The following is a 21,810-nucleotide window of genomic DNA, read 5'->3' as shown; positions in this document are numbered from 1 at the left end:
AACTGAGGTCCGGGTTCGATTCATAGAGTCTTAGATGATATTATTAATTAGCTCTGTGGTCGTGAACAGATCTAGCTAAATGCTACATAAATTCTGAATATTCAACTAACAGCTGTTCCACTAGTTGGATTAATCTAGCTAATAGGAGTTAATAATAGCTATGGATTGTTAGTAGTACCTAATATGGATCCAGATAAGGTTTTATTATGTATTATAAATATATTAATATATTCTGTACAAACTTCTTATTCTTACATAAAACTGGATAAATTCAAAATGGTTTAACGTATGGGTACAAATAGAATTGCATTGTTTAGGTGCATCTGCGCAACCAGAGAGAGAGCTCACTTTTCAACTATGGAGGTAGGGCCAAGATGCTGCGTGCGTTCACTGAGCTGAGAAGACAGCTGCAGGGGTCGGGGTCCGGTCCGGTCCGGTCCAACAGCAACAGTGCGCGAGCCATGCATGTGCACGTACGCGGTACACGGACACACGCAGCCTCGTCGTCGCGCGCACTCCACGCAAAGCCAAGCCACAGGCCACAGCGGCACAGGCGCACAGCCATGTCAAAGCCTTCCTGGCTGGCCTGCTGCAGGCTGCAGCGAACGGAGGAAAAAAAAGGAAGGTACGGACGGCACACCGGGGTGAGGTGAAAACTTTTTGTTTACGTGCAACAGCGTACCTTGTTGTCGCGCTCGTACGTACGCGATCGGTACGTGCACGCGTGCGTCCAAGTCTTGTCAACAGTCCAGAGAGAAAGGGGGAAAAACACTTGTTTTCCCTTGTGCGTGGAGTGGTCATGTCAGTGCCTCTTCTCCCTCTCGCAGCAATGGCTCTGCCCCTCTGCCGCCTCTTCTCTTGCGCGCGTGACGCGTCGCACGGTAACAGCTCCCACGGCCGGCCGGTCAGCCGGTGCAGTCGACGCACGGCACGGCGTGCTCGTGAGAGGAGGCCCATGGCGCGGGGCCGCCGCGTCTCTCTTTGGGCAATTTTTTAGAGATGGGTAGTGGTGTACGCTATCATCATCGCTGCCGATCGGGGGGTCATGCATGCATGCAAGCTAGCTGTGCCCGATATGAGCCGTCTAATCCGTCGTGTCCCGAGAGTGGAGACGAGACGAACGACGAATCTGTTCTTGCAACAGTAGCCGTTAAAAGTGCACGACGGAGAATCTGTTCTAGGCAGCTACACCTACACCCCGTCGCCGCCGCTACTGTAGCTTAATTAGGCCGGCGCGATCATATCCGCGTATTGTTTCAACCATCGGTAGATGATCCATAGTTAATAGTATTGGGAGACAAGCTGTTGGAGGTGCTCTGATACACTACACCGAAGGAAAATGCACACGGAGTCGGAGACTTCATATACATCCTGCCGTCGCCGCTCTCGGCGTTCAGACGAGAAGAGCCGACACAAGTTGAAATGAAGAATGCCCTCGGAAACTTCAGATACGGACGTACGGTGGAGGAGGAAAGACGAGCGGCGGCCAAAACGCAAAACCTTTTTTTTCCATTAACAAAAGCAGCAAGAAGCAGCCTTGGTTTGGTTCGCCGAGTTGGCTGTTGGCCCCCTGTTCTCTTCTCCCGATCCTTTCGCGCGCACCAATCAGTAATCACACTGTTATTGCAGCACAGCAGCAAGCAGGGTTGGTTCACTGGTTGCGTTTTGCTCGATCACTCGCTCACTGCACCGCCACCGCGGCGCCGGCGATCGCCGGGCCGTCTTCCCCACCGGCGTCGGCACGGGCGACCAGGGACTCCTCGCGGTGGAACCAGGTCTGCTGCTTCGCGATGAACGCCTCGACCGCCAGCCGGAACGCCTCTCCGTCGTCCACCCCCAGCTCCGCCACCGCCGCCGCCGCCGCCGACGACGACGACCGCCGTTGCCGCCGCCTGCCGTTCTCCGACTTGGCTCGCCGCAGCTCCGGCGACGCCGCACTGCCCGCTGCGCCGCCGCCGCCGCCGCCGCCCGTCTTCTCCGACATGCTCCGCCGCGGGGGCTGGGCGCGCAACGTCCTCACGTGCACCGCCTCCTTGTCCTCGAACACCACCTCCGGCGGCGCCTCCTGCCCGGAGGGCTCCTCCGCCTCGGTGATCGGCGGCAGCGCCGGGCCAAGGAACGCGAGGAACGGGTGCTGCGCGTCGCCGCCGCTGGAGCCCGGCGGCGAGGATGAGGCCGCGTCGCGGCGGAAGAGCGTGGCGAGGGCGACCACGATGACGTTGGCGGCGAGGAAGTAGAGGCGCGGTGGGGCGAGGAAGGAAGCGGCGGCGCGGAGGATGGGCGGGGCCGCGGCGGCAGTCCAGGGGAACTCGGCGAAGGCGCGGAGGAACACGGCCAGGCCAACCACCTGCGCCGCGTGCACGAGTCCCCTCGCCACCACGCGGGAGCGGGACAGCGCGCCCCTGGCAATGGCCTCGGCGGCAGCCATCGGTCGCAGTCGCGGAGGCCCTTTTTGGTGCCGGGGTTTGGGGAGGCACAGCGCACAGGGAGGCTGAGGCCTGCAGTGCTATTCTGCGTGAGCCGGCCAGCGGGGTGTGTGAGAGCGCATGGGAGGTGGTATAGCCTACTCGGGTAGCACCGGTTCGCTTCACCCCCATGGGCTGTGGTTTGATGATATAGGTGCCTTTGAAGAAAAAAAATCAAACCACTTCCTCGTTTCAGTTATTAATTTTATTTTAGTTTGTTTACACTAGATTATTTTGAGACATTTGAGAGGTGTTATATAATTTTTTATCCAAATTTTATAAAATGAAGGCAACGTTGAGCCCTATATTTTAATTTGATACACAGTTAGAGATGCACCTACCAGTGGTAGTAGTTGTCAAGGGACTATGTAGCACACCGTTCTTTAACGATTTATTTAATGGGGTCTTTGTTTCCACTCGATTGAAGTTTAATCCATGCTATATCAAATATTTAAATGATAAATATTAAATATAATCTAATTATAAAACTAATTACACAGATAAATACCAAACGAAGAGACAATTTTATTAAGTCTAACTAATCCTATATTTAATACACGTGATTTATATTTAAATATTCAATGTTGAACTTTAGTCATATATAACAATCGAACATCCCCTTAGATATAGATAACATTATTCTGGCGTGGCGACAAGAAACCGCGCAAGGCTTGAATGCCAAGAATGTCAAGCAATACTAGATTTTAAGGCCCTGTTTGGTTCCTTTAGTCACTATACTAAATTTTAGTGACTAAAGTTTAGTCGCTAAAGTATCATGTTTGGTTCCAGTGACTAAACCGGACTAAAGAGCATTAATTGCTGTGAATAATGACCGTTTTACCCCTATTAATTAATGGATGTTTGCTATATGAAGAAAGTGGAGAGGGTAATAAGGTAAAAATACTACTTTAGTGTCTTTTAGTTACCTACTTGGTGACTAAAGAACTAAAGTTTAGTCACCCCATTTTAGTCACCATGTTTGCTTCTTTAGGGACTAAAAAGACTAAACTTTAGTCACCTCAAACTAAACAGGATCTAAATTATAGGACGTTTTGACTTTTTGAATGTCGTATTGTTTTTACTATATGACTAAGTATATATAGGTATAGCAAAATCTACGTACCTTAAAAAGTCATAATATATTTAAAATTGAAAGGTAGGAAGTAACATGCAGCTTTTTGTTAAGGTGGTAGACTATAGGACCGACCGAGGCACAAGTAACACATTACAACAAGCTTGACAGAGACGATGGTGTTTGTAAATCCTATAAAGACGGACTGTAGACGGAAACCAACAACAATGCATGCAGGCTTTTGGAATGTATGTTCACTTTGGAGATCCCGTTGGACCAACTGAAAACGACCTCGGTCGTGCTCCGACTCCGATGCCATGAGCTGAGGTTACTAGCGTGTTCTCGTTTGTGAAATAAGTGTTCGTGTGATGGGTCGTAGTTATAAGTGGTTTCCGAATATATCAGGCATTTCTTTCTCCCGCCTTTCGGTCCATTCATTTGCTCATCGCCCGCCAAATCAGTAGGCAAGTTTTTTTTTTTGGCACTTTTGCTGCATCATTGTGCCTACACACCTGACTTAAACGAAATACTACAGATACTGGAGTAAAGCTAGCTATAGTGTACATGTAAGTAAACCACTGAATTATAATTAGTAGACCATTTTCGTAATAGAACATTAACTAATTAGTAGCGGTAGCCTGAGCCCTGCTGCATGCCCCTGCATCCACAAGACAAAGAACTAGTAGTAGTATGGATGGATCATCATGTCGTGATGTTTCTTTCCAGGTGAGGAGCCCAAGAAAGCCAACCGAAAAGCTCCGCCGCGACCACATGCACGCAGCAGCAGCAGCTTGCTGACAGGCGCACAGCTGCTGGGGGCATCAGCATCGGGCATCAGTCATCGGGCAGTCGGCACGCCTGCACGAGCACCTCCTGAGCCCCCCACCCACCACTGACCGCTTCTCACACCGTCCGTGGAGCTACTAGAAGCTAGTCCATCTCCCGTCTCCGGACGGACGGCGAGACTTGAACGCGGTGGTGTGGTGTGGGTGGGAAAGGTGGGGGCGTGCGTGCGTGGTCAGGGTCACAGTCACGTACGGTCTCTCAGCAGAGATCACGTGGAGCGTAGCATGCAAACTACTCCGCCTCCGCGGCCGTGCTGCTGTCGATCGTCCGCGTGGAGAGGGCCCGGCGGGTGTCGCGCGGCCGCGGCCAGGGGAGGAGGGGACGAGCCGGCCGGATTTATGCAAGGCGCACGGACTCTCAGGTGCTGTGCTTCCAATCCATGGCCCTGCCTCTGGGGCTCTGGGCCGGCTGGTCTGGCTGGCCCGGCTGGCCGGTGTCAGCGAGGCAGGCACTGCACGTTGTGAATCTTGGTCGCGTCGCGTGGTGGTCCGCGCGTGACTCGCACCGGTCCGTCACGGGGCCGGCCGTGTCCGGGTCCGGCCGGGGAGACTGCACTGCGTCTGCGTCTGCGTCTGCGTCTGCGTTGCACACGGGGTGCATTCGGTTTCGATTCACGTTCGTTCACGCCATGCTGGCTGCTGCCATCAATGGATCCCCCCGTCCGGAGGGAGGAAACGTGAGAGGTGAGACGACGGCTTTTAGGTCGCGCGGCAGGTCTTTTACGGGTGGATGGACGAGCACGAGCGAGTGAAACGACGGCGGAAATCATGGATACGCTATAGCACAGGTTGGGAGTCCCGCCGATAATCGCTGCGGACTGGAGTGGAGAGTACGGTCGTCGCGTAGGGATCGATGCTGTGCAGAGCAGGTGCAGGCGTGCAGCCGACCCATACCCACCACGCCACGGATCCCAGGGGCGTTAGTTGCTTCGGCGCTGATGTTTAGGACCGAGGTGCTCGAGGCCACCAAATCAGGGGGGCACTCCTTGTCGCCGCGCGGTCACTTCACTCCTCATAATAATGTGCTGGTACACAAGTCTGGAAAGTTTGATCGATGACGATCGGATTGATTGCCGCCGTTTAGGCCGTTTACAGACCTTTTAAGGGATGCTTTGTGCCTCAAGTATCGTGCTCCACATTTTTTTTTAATATCCCGTGTCGGTCAAAGCCAGGCGGTCAGACGACCCTTTTCTTCCGCTGCAAGGAGTAGTACGACTCACGACTGTAGGAGAAGCGCTCTCGTTTTTTTTTTTGGTGCCAAACGGCCCTCTTCATTCCAAGGGTACTGTTGTCCTCTTAGGGTGTGTTTGGTTTGAGGTTAAAGTTGGATGAGTCGGGGGCGACACCGTCCCTTCAATTTTTTAGATCACGCCGCCCCAAAAATCACTTCGGGGTTCATCTCGCCCCTATTTGACTCTCAACCAAACACTATAGAACGTGGCCGCCTCATTCCATCCCTCCTCGTACATTCAACCAAACGCAATTAGACTTTGAGTTTTAAATGTGAATAAATAAATAAACATAGGACAACTACGATGTGCCACAAGCCCACAATTAGGCTTTGCTATTCACCTTCTTGTTGGACGATATATGGTATTAGGCGGGAGAAAAGAAAAGTCCTGCCGAGCACAGAAATAGGTGGCCACATATGCCGGCACGAGGTACGATACGGACATAGCACGACACGATATTAATCGTGTCGGGCCGACACGAGGCTTGTTATGGGCCGCGATTAGTCCATCGGGTGACACGAGCACAACCTATTTATTGTCGGCCCATTTAGCATAATGCTAGACACAGATAGCCCATCAACTCGAGCACGGCCCATCACGATCCGTTTGTGGTCCAACCTTACTTGTCCTAACCTAGCTCACTATATATATAATTATGACCAATTTAACCCTGAAAGGGAATTAGGCTTACACCTAGTTCCTATATAATTTTGGTGGTTGAATTGCCCAACACAAACAATTGGACTAACTAGTTTGCCCAAGTGTATAGATTACACAGGTGTAAAAGGTTCACACTCAGCCAATAAAAAGACCAAGTTTTGGATTCAACAAAAGAGCAAAGTGGGAACCGAAGGCACTCTGGTCTGGGAGCACCGGACTGTCCGGTGTACACCGGACAGTGTCCGGTGCGCCACCGGACAGTGTCCGGTGCACCAGAGGTCTCCAACGCCAACTCGCCACCTTCGGGAATTTCCAGAGGCGACTCCGCTATAATTCACCGGACTGTCCGGTGTACACCAGACAGTGTCCGGTGCGCCAAGGGAGGTCGGTCTCAGGAACTCGCCAGCTTCGGGAAAACGCCAACGGCTAGTCCACTATAATTCACCGGACTGTCCGGTGTGCACCGGACTGTCCGGTGCGACTCCGGAGCAACGGCTATCTCCGCGCCAACGGCTCTCTGCCGCGCATTTAATGCGCGCTCTGCGCGCGCAGATGTCAGGCGCGCCCATTCCGGCACACCGGACAAGGAACAGTAGATGTCCGGTGTGCACCGGACACCCAGGCGGGCCCACAAGTCAGAAGCTTCAACGGTCGAATCCAACGGCAGTGATGACGTGGCAGGGGGCACCGGACTGTCCGGTGTGCACCGGACTGTCCGGTGCGCCATCGAGCAGACAGCCTTCCAACGGCCACATTTGGTGGTTGGGGCTATAAATACCCCAACCACCCCACCATTCATTGCATCCAAGTTTTCCACTTCTCAACTACTACAAGAGCTCTAGCATTCAATTCTAGACACACCAAAGAGATCAAATCCTCTCCAAACTCCACACAACGCCATAGTGATTAGAGAGAGTGATTTGCTTGTGTTCTTTCGAGCTCTTGCGCTTGGATTGCTTTCTTCTTTCTTGATCCTTTCTTTGCAATCAAACTCACTTGTAATTGAGGCAAGAGACACCAAACTTGTGGTGGTCCTTGTGGGAACTTTGTGTTCCAAGTGATTGAGAAGAGAAAGCTCACTCGATCCGTGGATCGTTTGAGAGAGGGAAGGGTTGAAAGAGACCCGGCCTTTGTGGCCTCCTCAACGGGGAGTAGGTTTGCAAGAACCGAACCTCGGTAAAACAAATCTCCGTGTCTCACTTGCTTATTCGCTTGGGATTTGTTTTTGCGCCCTCTCTCGCGGACTCATTTCTTTATTACTAACGCTAACCCGGCTTGTAGTTGTGTTTATATTTGTAAATTTCAGTTTCGCCCTATTCACCCCCCCCTCTAGGCGACTTTCAATTGGTATCGGAGCTCGGTGCTTCATTAGAGCCTAACCGCTCGAAGTGATGTCGGGAGATCACGCCAAGAAGGAGATGGAGACCGGCGAAAAGCCCACTACAAGCCAAGGGAGCACTTCATCGGAAGAGTCCCGCACCAAGAGGAAGGAGAAGAAGAAGATCTCCTCCAACAAAGGGAAGGAGAAGAAATCTTCTTCTCACCACAAAGGGAAGAAGGAAAAATCTTCTTCCCACAAGTCGCATCGGAAAGGTGACAAGCACAAGAGGATGAGGAAGGTGGTCTACTACGAGACCGACACTTCATCAACATCGACCTCCGACTCCGATGCGCCCTCCGTAACTTCTAAACGCCAAGAGCGTAAGAAGTTTAGTAAGATCCCCCTACACTACCCTCGCATTTCTAAACATGCACCTTTACTTTCCGTCCCATTAGGCAAACCACCAACTTTTGATGGTGAAGATTATGCTAGGTGGAGTGATTTAATGCGATTTCATCTAACCTCACTCCACAAAAGTATATGGGATGTTGTTGAGTTTGGTGCACAGATACCATCCGTAGGGGACAAAGATTATGATGAGGATGAGGTGGCCCAAATCGAGCACTTCAACTCTCAAGCAACAACGATACTCCTCGCCTCTTTAAGTAGAGAGGAGTATAACAAAGTGCAAGGGTTGAAGAGCGCCAAGGAGGTTTGGGATGTGCTCAAAACCGCGCACGAGGGAGATGAGCTCACCAAGATCACCAAGCGGGAAACGATCGAGGGGGAGCTCGGTCGGTTCCGACTTCGCAAAGGAGAGGAGCCACAACACATGTACAACCGGCTCAAGACCTTGGTGAACCAAGTGCGCAACCTCGGGAGCATAAAGTGGGACGACCACGAAATGGTTAAGGTTATTCTAAGATCTCTCATTTTCCTTAACCCCACTCAAGTTCAATTAATTCGTGGCAATCCTAGATATACTAAAATGACCCCCGAAGAAGTTATCGGGAATTTTGTAAGTTTTGAGTGCATGATCGAAGGCTCGAGGAAGATCAACGAGCTTGATGATCCATCCACATCCGAGGCTCAACCCGTCGCATTCAAGGCGACGGAAGAAAGGAAGGAGGAATCTACACCAAGTAGACAACCAATCGACGCCTCCAAACTTGACAATGAGGAGATGGCGCTCGTCATCAAGAGCTTCCGCCAAATCCTCAAACAAAGGAGGGGGAAAGACTACAAGTCCCGCTCCAAGAAGGTTTGCTACAAATGTGGTAAGCCCGGTCATTTTATTGCTAAATGTCCTATATCTAGTGACAGTGACCGAGGCGACGACAAGAAGGGGAGAAGAAAGGAAAAGAAGAGGTACTACAAGAAGAAGGGCGGCGATGCCCATGTTTGTCGGGAGTGGGATTCCGACGAAAGCTCAAGCGACTCCTCCGACGACGAGGACGCCGCCAACATCGCCGTCACCAAGGGACTTCTCTTCCCCAACATCGGCCACAAGTGCCTCATGGCAAAGGACGGCAAGCGGAAGAAGGTTAAATCCAACTCCTCCACTAAATATGAGTCCTCTAGTGATGATAATGCTAGTGATGAGGAGAATAATTTGCGTTCCCTTTTTGCCAACCTTAACATAGCTCAAAAAGAAAAATTAAATGAATTAGTTAGTGCTATTCATGAAAAGGATGACCTTTTGGATTCCCAAGAGGATTGTCTAATTAAAGAAAACAAGAAACATGTTAAGGTTAAAAAGGCTTATGCTCTAGAAATTGAGAAATGTGAAAAATTATCTAGTGAGCTAAGCACTTGTCGTGAGATGATTGACAACCTTAGACATGAAAATGATAATTTAAATGCTAAGGTTGATTCACATGTTTGCATTGTTTCAATTCCCAATCCTAGAGATAATAATGATGATTTGCTTGCTAGGATTGAAGATTTAAACATTTCTCTTGCTAGCCTTAGAAATGAAAATGAAAACTTGCTTGCTAAGGCTAAAGATTTTGATGTTTGCAAAGTTACAATTTCCGATCTTAGAGATAAAAATGATATTCTACATGCTAAGATTGTTGAACTTAATTCTTGCAAACCCTCTACATCTATAGTTGAGCATGTATCTATTTGCACTAGATGTAGAGATATTGATGTTAATGCTATTCATGATCATATGGCTTTAATTAAACAACAAAATGATCATATAGCAAAACTTGATGCTAAAATTGCCGAGCATAACTTAGAAAATGAAAAATTTAAATTTGCTAGAAGTATGCTCTATAATGGGAGACGCCCGGGCATCAAGGATGGCATTGGATTCCAAAGGGGAGACAATGTCAAAATTAGTGCCCCTCCTAAAAGATTGTCCAATTTTGTTAAGGGCAAGGCTCCCGTGCCTCAGGATAACGAGGGTTACATTTTATACCCTGCCGGTTATCCTGAGAGCAAAATTAGGAGAATTCATTCTAGGAAGTCTCACTCTGGCCTTAATCATGCATTTATGTATAAGGGTGAGACATCTAGCACTAGGCAATCAACCCATGCTAAGTTGCCTAGAAAGAAAACTCCTAGTGCATCAAATGATCATAACATTTCATTTAAAACTTTTGATGCATCCTATGTTTTAACTAACAAATCCGGCAAAGTAGTTGCCAAATATGTTGGGGGCAAGCACAAGGGCTCCAAGACTTGTGTTTGGGTACCCAAAGTTCTTGTGTCTAATGCCAAAGGACCCAAAACCATTTGGGTACCTAAAGTCAAGAACTAAACTTGTTTTGTAGGTTTATGCATCCGGGGGCTCAAGTTGGATACTCGGCAGCGGGTGCACAAACCACATGACTCGGGAGAAAAAGATGTTCTCCTCATATGAGAAAAACCAAGATCCCCAAAGAGCGATCACATTCGGGGATGGAAATCAAGGTTTGGTCAAAGGTTTGGGTAAAATTGCTATATCTCCTGACCATTCCATTTCCAATGTTTTTCTTGTTGATTCTTTAGATTACAACTTGCTTTCTGTTTCTCAATTATGTCAAATGGGCTACAACTGTCTATTCACTGATATAGGTGTCACTGTCTTTAGAAGAAGTGATGATTCAATAGCATTCAAGGGAGTGTTGGAGGGTCAGCTATACTTGGTAGATTTTGATAGAGCTGAACTCGACACTTGCTTAATTGCTAAGACTAACATGGGTTGGCTCTGGCACCGCCGACTAGCCCATGTTGGGATGAAGAATCTTCACAAGCTTCTAAAGGGAGAACACATTTTAGGATTAACAAATGTTCATTTTGAGAAAGACAGGATTTGTAGCGCATGCCAAGCTGGGAAGCAAGTTGGCACTCATCATCCGCATAAGAACATAATGACGACTGACAGGCCACTGGAGCTCCTACACATGGATCTATTCGGCCCGATCGCTTACATAAGCATCGGCGGGAGTAAGTACTGTCTAGTTATTGTGGATGATTATTCTCGCTTCACTTGGGTATTCTTCTTACAGGAAAAATCTCAAACCCAAGAGACCTTAAAGGGATTCTTGAGACGGGCTCAAAATGAGTTCGGCTTAAGGATCAAGAAAATAAGAAGCGACAACGGAACGGAGTTCAAGAACTCTCAAATCGAAGGCTTTCTTGAGGAGGAGGGCATCAAGCATGAGTTCTCTTCTCCCTACACGCCACAGCAAAATGGTGTAGTGGAGAGGAAGAATAGAACTCTATTGGATATGGCAAGGACCATGCTTGATGAATACAAGACTTCGGATCGGTTTTGGGCCGAGGCGGTCAACACCGCTTGCTACGCCATCAACCGGTTATATCTACACCGAATCCTCAAGAAGACATCATACGAACTCCTAACCGGTAAAAAGCCCAATATTTCATATTTTAGAGTCTTTGGTAGCAAATGCTTTATACTTGTTAAAAGAGGTAGAAAATCTAAATTTGCTCCTAAGACTGTAGAAGGCTTTTTACTAGGATATGATTCAAACACAAGGGCATATAGAGTCTTTAACAAGTCCTCGGGACTAGTTGAAGTCTCATGTGACGTTGTGTTTGATGAAACTAATGGCTCTCAAGTAGAGCAAGTTGATCTTGATGAGACAGGTATTGAAGAGGCTCTGTGCATCGCGCTAAGGAACATGTCCATTGGGGATGTGTGTCCTAAGGAATCCGAAGAGCCTCCAAATGCACAAGATCAACCGTCCTCCTCCATGCAAGCATCTCCACCGACTCAAAATGAGGACGAAGCTCAAGTTGATGAAGAAGAAGATCAATCAAATGAGCCACCTCAAGATGACGACCTAGATCAAGGGGGAGATGCAAATGATCAAGACAAGGAGGATGAAGAGCAAAGGCCGCCACACCCAAGAGTCCACCAAGCAATCCAACGAGATCACCCCGTCGACACCATCCTCGGCGACATTCATAAGGGGGTAACTACTCGATCTCGTGTTGCTCATTTTTGTGAACATTACTCTTTTGTTTCCTCTATTGAGCCACACAGGGTAGAGGAAGCACTTCAAGATTCGGATTGGGTAGTGGCAATGCAAGAGGAGCTCAACAACTTCACTAGGAATGAGGTATGGCATTTAGTTCCACGTCCTAACCAAAATGTTGTAGGGACCAAATGGGTCTTCCGCAACAAGCAAGACGAGCATGGTGTAGTGACAAGGAACAAAGCTCGACTTGTGGCCAAGGGATACTCCCAAGTCGAAGGTTTGGATTTCGGTGAAACCTATGCACCCGTAGCTAGGCTTGAGTCAATTCGCATATTATTAGCCTATGCTACTTACCATGGCTTTAAGCTTTATCAAATGGACGTGAAAAGTGCCTTCCTCAATGGACCAATCAAGGAAGAGGTCTATGTTGAGCAACCTCCCGGCTTTGAAGACAGTGAGTATCCTAACCATGTCTATAAGCTCTCTAAGGCGCTTTATGGGCTCAAGCAAGCCCCAAGAGCATGGTATGAATGCCTTAGAGATTTTCTTATTGCAAATGGATTCAAAGTCGGCAAGGCCGATCCTACACTCTTTACTAAAACTCTTGAAAATGACTTGTTTGTATGCCAAATTTATGTTGATGATATTATATTTGGGTCTACTAACGAGTCTACATGTGAAGAGTTTAGTAGGATCATGACACAGAAATTCGAGATGTCTATGATGGGTGAGTTGAAGTATTTTCTAGGATTCCAAGTAAAACAACTCCAAGAGGGCACCTTCATTAGCCAAACAAAGTACACTCAAGACATTCTAACCAAGTTTGGGATGAAGGATGCCAAACCCATCAAGACACCCATGGGAACTAATGGGCATCTCGACCTCGACACGGGAGGTAAGTCCGTGGATCAAAAGGTATACCGGTCGATGATAGGTTCTCTACTCTATTTATGTGCATCTCGACCGGATATTATGCTTTCCGTATGCATGTGTGCAAGATTCCAAGCCGACCCTAAGGAAGCTCACCTTACGGCCGTGAAACGAATCTTGAGATATTTAGCTTATACTCCTAAGTTTGGGCTTTGGTATCCTAGGGGATCCACATTTGATTTGATTGGATATTCGGATGCCGATTGGGCGGGGTGTAAAATCAATAGGAAGAGCACATCGGGGACTTGCCAGTTCTTGGGAAGATCCTTGGTGTCTTGGGCTTCAAAGAAGCAAAATTCAGTCGCTCTTTCTACCGCCGAAGCCGAGTATATTGCCGCAGGCCATTGTTGCGCGCAATTGCTTTGGATGAGGCAAACCCTGCGGGACTACGGTTACAAATTAACCAAAGTCCCCTTGCTATGTGATAATGAGAGTGCAATCAAGATGGCCGACAATCCCGTCGAGCATAGCCGCACTAAGCACATAGCCATTCGGTATCACTTTTTAAGGGATCACCAACAAAAGGGAGATATCGAGATTTCTTATATTAATACTAAAGATCAATTAGCCGATATCTTTACCAAGCCTCTTGATGAACAATCTTTTAACAAACTTAGGCATGAGCTAAATATTCTTGATTCTAGGAATTTCTTTTGTTAACTTGCACTCATTTGTATACCTTTGATCATGTCTCTTTTGTATGCTATGACTAATGTGCTTTCAAGTCTATTTCAAACCAAGTCATAGGTATATTGAAAGGGAATTGGAGTCTTCGGCGAAGACAAAGGCTTCCACTCCGTAACTCATACTTCGCCACCACTCCAAGCAACTCTCTATTCTTTGGGGAGAAATGAGCATCAAACAAAAGGACCGGACTTCATCCTTGGGGAGAAATGAGCCCAAGACAAAAGGACCGGACTTCGCCTTTGGTATAATCTTAACTCATTTATTTTATGTGCAAAGGGGAAGATAGAACTTCGAGGGCTCTAATGATTCCATTTTTGGCGATTCATGCCAAAAAGGGGGAGAAGTGAGCCCAAAGCAAAAGGACCGCACCACCACCACCACCAATTTCAAAAACTTAGTGTTGAATATTTTCAATTGGTTTTCCTATTGTGTTCAAAATGGAGAGAAAGTAGTATTTCAAAAATTATATATCAAAACCCTCTTGAACACTAAGAGGAGAATCTCATTTAGGGGGAGTTTTGTTTAGTCAAAGGGAAAGCATTTGAAACAAAGGGAGAAAATTTCAAATCTTGAAAATGCTTTGCAAAAATCTTATTCACTACCTTGACTATTTGCAAAAGAACTTTAAAAAGGATTTACAAAATAGTTTGCAAAAACAAAACTCGTGGTGCAAGCGTGGTCCAAAATGTTAAATAAAAAAAAAGAAACAATCCTTGCATATCTTGTAAGTATTTATATTGGCTAAATTTCAAGCAACCTTTACACTTACATTATGCAAACTAGTTCAATTATGCACTTCTACATTTGCTTTGGTTTGTGTTGGCATCAATCACCAAAAAGGGGGAGATTGAAAGGGAATTAGGCTTACACCTAGTTCCTATATAATTTTGGTGGTTGAATTGCCCAACACAAACAATTGGACTAACTAGTTTGCCCAAGTGTATAGATTACACAGGTGTAAAAGGTTCACACTCAGCCAATAAAAAGACCAAGTTTTGGATTCAACAAAAGAGCAAAGTGGGAACCGAAGGCACTCTGGTCTGGGAGCACCGGACTGTCCGGTGTACACCGGACAGTGTCCGGTGCGCCACCGGACAGTGTCCGGTGCACCAGAGGTCTCCAACGCCAACTCGCCACCTTCGGGAATTTCCAGAGGCGACTCCGCTATAATTCACCGGACTGTCCGGTGTACACCGGACAGTGTCCGGTGCGCCAAGGGAGGTCGGTCTCAGGAACTCGCCAGCTTCGGGAAAACGCCAACGGCTAGTCCACTATAATTCACCGGACTGTCCGGTGTGCACCGGACTGTCCGGTGCGACTCCGGAGCAACGACTATCTCCGCGCCAACGGCTCTCTGCCGCGCATTTAATGCGCGCTCTGCGCGCGCAGATGTCAGGCGCGCCCATTCCGGCACACCGGACAAGGAACAGTAGATGTCCGGTGTGCACCGGACACCCAGGCGGGCCCACAAGTCAGAAGCTTCAACGGTCGAATCCAACGGCAGTGATGACGTGGCAGGGGGCACCGGACTGTCCGGTGTGCACCGGACTGTCCGGTGCGCCATCGAGCAGACAGCCTTCCAACGGCCACATTTGGTGGTTGGGGCTATAAATACCCCAACCACCCCACCATTCATTGCATCCAAGTTTTCCACTTCTCAACTACTACAAGAGCTCTAGCATTCAATTCTAGACACACCAAAGAGATCAAATCCTCTCCAAACTCCACACAACGCCATAGTGATTAGAGAGAGTGATTTGCTTGTGTTCTTTCGAGCTCTTGCGCTTGGATTGCTTTCTTCTTTCTTGATCCTTTCTTTGCAATCAAACTCACTTGTAATTGAGGCAAGAGACACCAAACTTGTGGTGGTCCTTGTGGGAACTTTGTGTTCCAAGTGATTGAGAAGAGAAAGCTCACTCGATCCGTGGATCGTTTGAGAGAGGGAAGGGTTGAAAGAGACCCGGCCTTTGTGGCCTCCTCAACGGGGAGTAGGTTTGCAAGAACCGAACCTCGGTAAAACAAATCTCCGTGTCTCACTTGCTTATTCGCTTGGGATTTGTTTTTGCGCCCTCTCTCGCGGACTCATTTCTTTATTACTAACGCTAACCCGGCTTGTAGTTGTGTTTATATTTGTAAATTTCAGTTTCGCCCTATTCACCCCCCCCTCTAGGCGACTTTCAAACCCCCCTCCCCACTTTCAAGCCATTTTTGAGTTCTAATACAAGAATGAAGAAAAATAAGCAACAAAAATAGGGGGAAAACTTATTTTCGAGCTCTTTTACAAGGCGAACCTTAGATCGTACGGTACGGTAGCACGACACAACACGATAATAGTTAAATACCTCAGCGCTAGACTTACACCACTTATTTTACATAAATTGGCTTTGATTGGGGATATATCCATCGCAATAGTTAAATACCTCAGCGCTAGACTTACACCACTTATTTTACATAAATTGGCTTTGATTGGGGATATATCCATCGCAATAGTGTCCACGTATGTCAGAGTAGTGATTTCGCAGTGCTACCTGCTGAAGACGCAATTGCCTGATCGCGATATATCCATCGCAATGGTGGTCATGCCCTAATATACATGGATGGCACCTATCGCACTTAAAGGAGACTCTACATCGCACACAACTTTCCCTTATTATGTACGCAATGCCTCACTCAAATAGGTATCTGATGTGGAGCTGTGAGAAGAATAAAAATAGTAATTTATCTTACCACTAGTATTTGATCCCACATGTAATACACTCAGTTTATTGGAATACGTGAAATCTCCTACTCCCTTAGGTGTTATATTATTGTCATTTAGGATAACGACACAGTCTTTAAAATATAACTTTAACCAATATTTTTTTGTTAGAATACAAATAAAATCTTAATGCATTTATACTTTTATAAAATTACTTTTTAAGATAAATTATGTTTCAAAACTAAATAAATAACAGTTATTTGTAGTCAAAATTTTATAAGTTTGACTCGAACATTATCCAAAACGACAAATAATATAACACCGGAGGGAGTATCTATTTGCTTGTCGCTATCTATTCTTATTTCCGCCACATTTTCTATCAACGTAGGAAATAGAGTGAATCAGAGCTAGTGTATGATATTATCTTCAACGGTTTATTAATAACAAAATAAAATTACTTACTTTTCTTTTGTCTAGATTAAGCCAATAATATTATAGTCATTTTGTTTTATTTTATAGAAATTAGCTTGAATTATATGTTGGTGCTAATTGTTTGTAATGGCATGAGATTTTACAAATATTCTATTCCACCCATATGGCCGTATGTCACGACATGTTTTATATATCATGCAACACATGGACACTCAATTAGTTCAGTCGCATGGAAAAATTGGTTGTATAAAACTATGACTCGGAAATTGGATCACCTAGCAACAGGAGGCTAGTTTGATCAAACAGTATGCGGTATCAGGTTATCAGCAGACGACTCAAGCTGTAGTCAAGCATCAGCGTATACTCCTAGTGAGAAATATCCATTTCCTCGAACCAGGATCATTTGCTTGTTTGATCAATACCATCCTACCCTAGAGTGCATTGCAGAAAGCACATTGTATTTGGGGGCCCATGATCAACAAGACCCTATCTCGTGAAGTAGTAGTAATTGTACATTTTCCATTCCGAACATTAACCGAACACCTGGAGAGCAATGCGAACAGACAGAGTCTCGATTCCATTCAAGAGGGCAAATGTAAACTGGACCGGTGACCACGCACCGGGTGAGGAAGACGGGGAGCCATCAATCAGTTGTCCCCCTCGGGCTCGAACTCCGGGTCGCCGTCTGGGTGCATCTCCCTCCACTGGTCCTCGGGCCAGTACTCCTTGATGTGGCCCCACTTCTTGCGGAACTTCTCGATCTGGCTGTCCATGACCACGAGCGCCGAGGTGTCGCCGACATAGTAGGGGTGGTTTCCGGACCACACGTCCACCGTGTACTCCGGCTTGGTGCCCCCCGTCACCAGCACCAGCTCGCCGTTGCAGTACACCTTCGCGTCCTCGTAGATCTCCGGGTGCAACCCCTTCTTGCGCATCGAGCAGCGCATCCCCTGCACCGCGCCGTCCAGGTTCCGGACTCAGGAATTAGCGGCGGCGACGACGAAGATCCGTGCAGGAATGGCGAGAGGGAGGGCCGGTGTGTACGAACGTGCGTACCTGGGAGGGGACGACGGAGCGTAGGGTGCGGGCGGTGGTCCTCGCGGCGGCGGGGATGGGGAGGAAAGAGGTGGAGAGGGAGAGCGTCATGGCGGACGATGGCCTTGCCTCGCGACAGTCGCTTCGGCTGCCTATGTTCTTTCCTTCCTCTTATCTATCGCCTTGCTAATGTTATCCTCTGGCGCTCGTCGATTCTCTCTTTAGGTAGCGTTGTCTAGGCTTGTTTGGGCTCTATATGTTCATTAAAGTCTGTCTGTGGTTTGTTTTGGGCTACGTGGAAATGCGACGGCCCACGAAAAATCCAGTGCCCAATTTCTCCTTCAGTTATTTCCAGTTGGCGGCCAGCTATACTAAAGAGGTATAGCTATGCGGTTTTTTATTTATCGAAACATTTCGGATCAAAATTCTCTTTCATAGATGTAACGTCGAAGAAAGTACACCACCAGAAATGAAAGTGTTGGTAGATGGTTGGTTGAATTAGTGGGCCAAAAGAAGAGAAAGTTGCATGCCGTGTAGAGTCTGACTTAAATATAATTAAGGAATGATATGCAAACTACAATTACAGTTGTTACGGTTTTCTTAAGAGTATAAAATTAAATAATTTAGAGCAACTCTATTAGAGCAACTCTAGTAGTTCTCCAAAAGATTCCTTAAATCAATAAATAATTTAGGTAGCTAAACTAAAAACTCATCTCCAACAACTCTCTTAAATGAATTTTCTAAATTTAGCTACTTCTCATCTAATCTCAATTTCTCCCTACATTTAGCAACCATTTATCAACTTCCTAAACAAAAAACTGACGATAACTTTTGTATTTTGGTGTTTTTTCACTTTGTAGTAGAGATATATTAACAGAGCACATTCGTCGGACGCCGACGATGTAAAATTGTGGCAGGTAGTCAACTAGAGATTAACCAATTGCCAATGCAATAGCCGCACGTGCACATGTTAGAAATAAACGAATAAACAATTGTGATAGTAAATAAAAAAGCCAACATAACTCACCAATTAAATGTGTCATCACTAATGGTCCTACTCAAACTAGCGTCATGTTAATTAAAATTTAACATATTTAGAAAGTAATAGATAGAGAAATGTTGGATGAGATGATTTTTTCCCCTATATTATATGAGAACTTGCTATATCTAGGATTTAGGTATTATTATTATACATAACTATTGTAGTTGCTCTTACTAAATACTATACTCTTCTATCACCTTTTGGTATATCATTATTCGTACGTCATGCTGCCCTAAGTATTCATATATTTTAACTTTGGTTTGTTTGGCTATCTCTATTCATTATGCCTTGTTGATAATAGATCTAGCTAAGTATTCATATATTTTAACTTTGATAGGTGCAATTTTATATTTGTTATTTATCGATTAACTACATCTACAAAGATTTATTCCATGTTGTATGAGTATAACAATGTTTGTCGATCATAATTACGATGTTCTGCTGCAATTCATACTAAACTATGATTGTTTGCTTTATTATAGCTCATACATCGTATATTATCATGTCCAATAGAAAAAAGTATGTTCTGATCGATTTCACCGGTAGAAGTTTGCTTAACATTTGTAAGATTTGGACTAATGGAGAGAACAAGTAGATGATCTGGTGCTATAACTAGCTCTTTTTACTAGATCAGATTGTAATGTTTTGAGAGTTTGAATCATCGCTTTTAGGCTTCACTCGTATGGTTCTGGAGGTTATATAAGTGTCGGGGACCATAATAGGGGTACCCTCAAGACGCCTAATTCTCAGCTGGTAACCCCCATCAGCATAAAGCTGCAGAGGCCTGATGGGTGCGATTAAGTCAGGGATCAGTCCATACGAGCGACTCGATCACGCCTCGCCCGAGCCTAGCCTCAGGCAAGGGCAGCCGACCCCGAGGGATTTCCGTCTCGCCCGAGGCCCCCCTTTAACGGCGGACACATCTCCGGCTCGCCCGAGGCCTTGCCTTCGCTAAGAAGCAACCCTGACTAAATCGCCGCGCCGACCGACCAAGTCGCAGGAGCATTTAACGCAAAGGTAGCCTGACACCTTTATCCTGACGCGCGCCCCCCGACAGAGCCGAAGTGACCGCCGTCACTTCGCCGCTCCACTGACCGGTCTGACAGAAGGACAGCGTCGCCTGCGCCACCCCGACTGCAGTGCCACTTGACAGAGTGAGACTGACAGGCAGTCAGGCCCTGCCAAAGGCGCCATAGGAAACTCCGCTCCGCCCGACCCAGGGCTCGGACTCGGGCTAGGCCCCGGAAGACGGCGAACTCCGCTCCGCCCGACCCAGGGCTCGGACTCGGGCTAGGCCCCGGAAGACGGCGAACTCCGCTCCGCCCGACCCAGGGCTCGGACTCGGGCTAGGCCCCGGAAGACGACGAACTCCGCTCCGCCCGACCCAGGGCTCGGACTCGGGCTAAGCCCCGGAAGACGGCGAACTCCGCTCCGCCCGACCCAGGGCTCGGACTCGGGCTCAGCCCCAGAAGACGACGAACTCCGCTTCGCCCGTCCCCAGGGCTCGGACTCCGCCCTGGCCTCTGCCGAACAACCTCCGCCTCGCCCGACCCAGGGGCTCGGGCTCGGCCTCGGCCATGGAAGACAGACTCGACCTCGGCTTCGGAGGAACCTCCACGTCGCCCGACCTAGGGCACAGGCCCGCCACGTCAATAGGAAGCGCCATCATCACCCTACCCCGAGCCGACTCGGGCCGCAGAGAACAAGACCAGTGTCCCATCTGGCTAGCTCCGCCAGATAGGCAATGATGGCGCCCCGCAAGCCCTGTGACGACGGCGGCTCTCAGCTCCCTTACGGAAGCAGGGGGACGTCAGCAAGGACTCGACCGCTCCGACAGCTGTCCCTCCGCCAGGCTCCATTGCTCCTCCGACAGCCACGACATCACACTAGCAGGGTGCCAAGATCTCTCCAGCTGCCACATTGGCATGTACTTAGGGCGCTAGCTCTCCCTCCGCTAGACGCGTAGCACTCTGCTACATCCCCATTGTACACCTGGATCCTCTCCTTACGCCTATAAAAGGAAGGACCAGGGCCTTCTTAGAGAAGGTTGGCCGCGCGAGGACGAGGACGGGACATGCGCTCTCTTGGGGCCGCTCGCTTCCCTCACCCGCGTGGACGCTTGTAACCCCCTACTGCAAGCGCACCCGACCTGGGCGCGGGACGAACACGAAGGCCGCGGGATTTCCACCTCTCTCACGCCCGTCTCCGGCCACCTCGCTTTCCCCCCTTCGCGCTCGCCCACGCGCTCGACCCATCTGGGCTGGGGCACGCGGCACACTCACTCGTCGGCTTAGGGACCCCCTGGTCTCGAGACGCCGACAGTTGGCGCGCCAGGTAGGGGCCTGCTGCGTGCTGACGAACAGCTTCCCGTCAAGCTCCAGATGGGTAGTCTCCAGCAACCTCTCCGGCCCGGGACGGTGCTCCGTTTCGGGAGTCTTGAGTTCATGTCCTTCGACGGCAGCTACGACATGATACTCCTTCCACCGTCGCGCGACAACGACAATGGCGGCCGACAACCCGCCCGCCGGCGGCGGAATCGACGACATCTTCCCCGCGTGGTGGAAGAACAACATTCGAGCTCGCCCCGTCCTCTCCGCCAACGGAGGAGGAGGCGGGGCAACCAAGGCCAAGCGGGAGGCCGCGCTTCGTCGGCTGTCGAGCGAATCGACGTCCCCAGCGCCCCAACGGGGGGCGCGTCGGGCGTCGACCTCGCGTTTGAGACGAAGGCGAGCGCCGTCCCCCCGCGACACACCAATCCCGAGCAAGTGGACGACGCCAGCGCGCTCGCGGAGGGCTTGCAGGACGTCGCCCTCGTACCTAAGACGACGGTGCAATCAGTCCCCGACGTGACTATGTCGCTCCTCGTCGACCAAAAGGTACTGACTGATTCCCATCCTACGTCATTTCGACTCGGCCTCAACCCGCCTAGCGACCTCGCTTTGGCGGGCGCTCTCGTTG

The 21,810-nt window shown here is 48.4% G+C and overlaps 2 protein-coding genes across 2 annotated transcripts; both read right to left on the bottom strand.

Annotated features, from left to right (window-relative positions):
- Positions 1-1,268: 1,268 nt before the first annotated feature.
- LOC100191207 (uncharacterized) lies at positions 1,269-2,572 on the bottom strand. The gene has a single exon (NM_001136642.1). The coding sequence runs from the start codon at positions 2,426-2,428 to the stop codon at positions 1,682-1,684; it is 747 nt and encodes a 248-aa protein (NP_001130114.1). The 5' UTR covers positions 2,429-2,572; the 3' UTR covers positions 1,269-1,681.
- A 14,557-nt stretch (positions 2,573-17,129) lies between these two features.
- On the bottom strand, positions 17,130-17,979 carry LOC100216899 (50S ribosomal protein L31, chloroplastic-like). The gene is made up of 2 exons (NM_001143286.1): positions 17,832-17,979; positions 17,130-17,725 (listed from the first exon to the last, which is right to left on the bottom strand). The coding sequence occupies exons 1-2, from the start codon at positions 17,919-17,921 to the stop codon at positions 17,423-17,425; spliced, it is 393 nt and encodes a 130-aa protein (NP_001136758.1). The 5' UTR covers positions 17,922-17,979; the 3' UTR covers positions 17,130-17,422.
- Positions 17,980-21,810: the final 3,831 nt, after the last annotated feature.

Source organism: Zea mays, chromosome 3, assembly GCF_902167145.1.
Source record: "Zea mays cultivar B73 chromosome 3, Zm-B73-REFERENCE-NAM-5.0, whole genome shotgun sequence".
Classification (NCBI taxonomy): Eukaryota; Viridiplantae; Streptophyta; class Magnoliopsida; order Poales; family Poaceae; genus Zea; species Zea mays.
The sequence above is the reverse complement of the archived record's forward strand: the minus strand, read 5'-3'. Positions and strand labels throughout refer to the sequence as shown.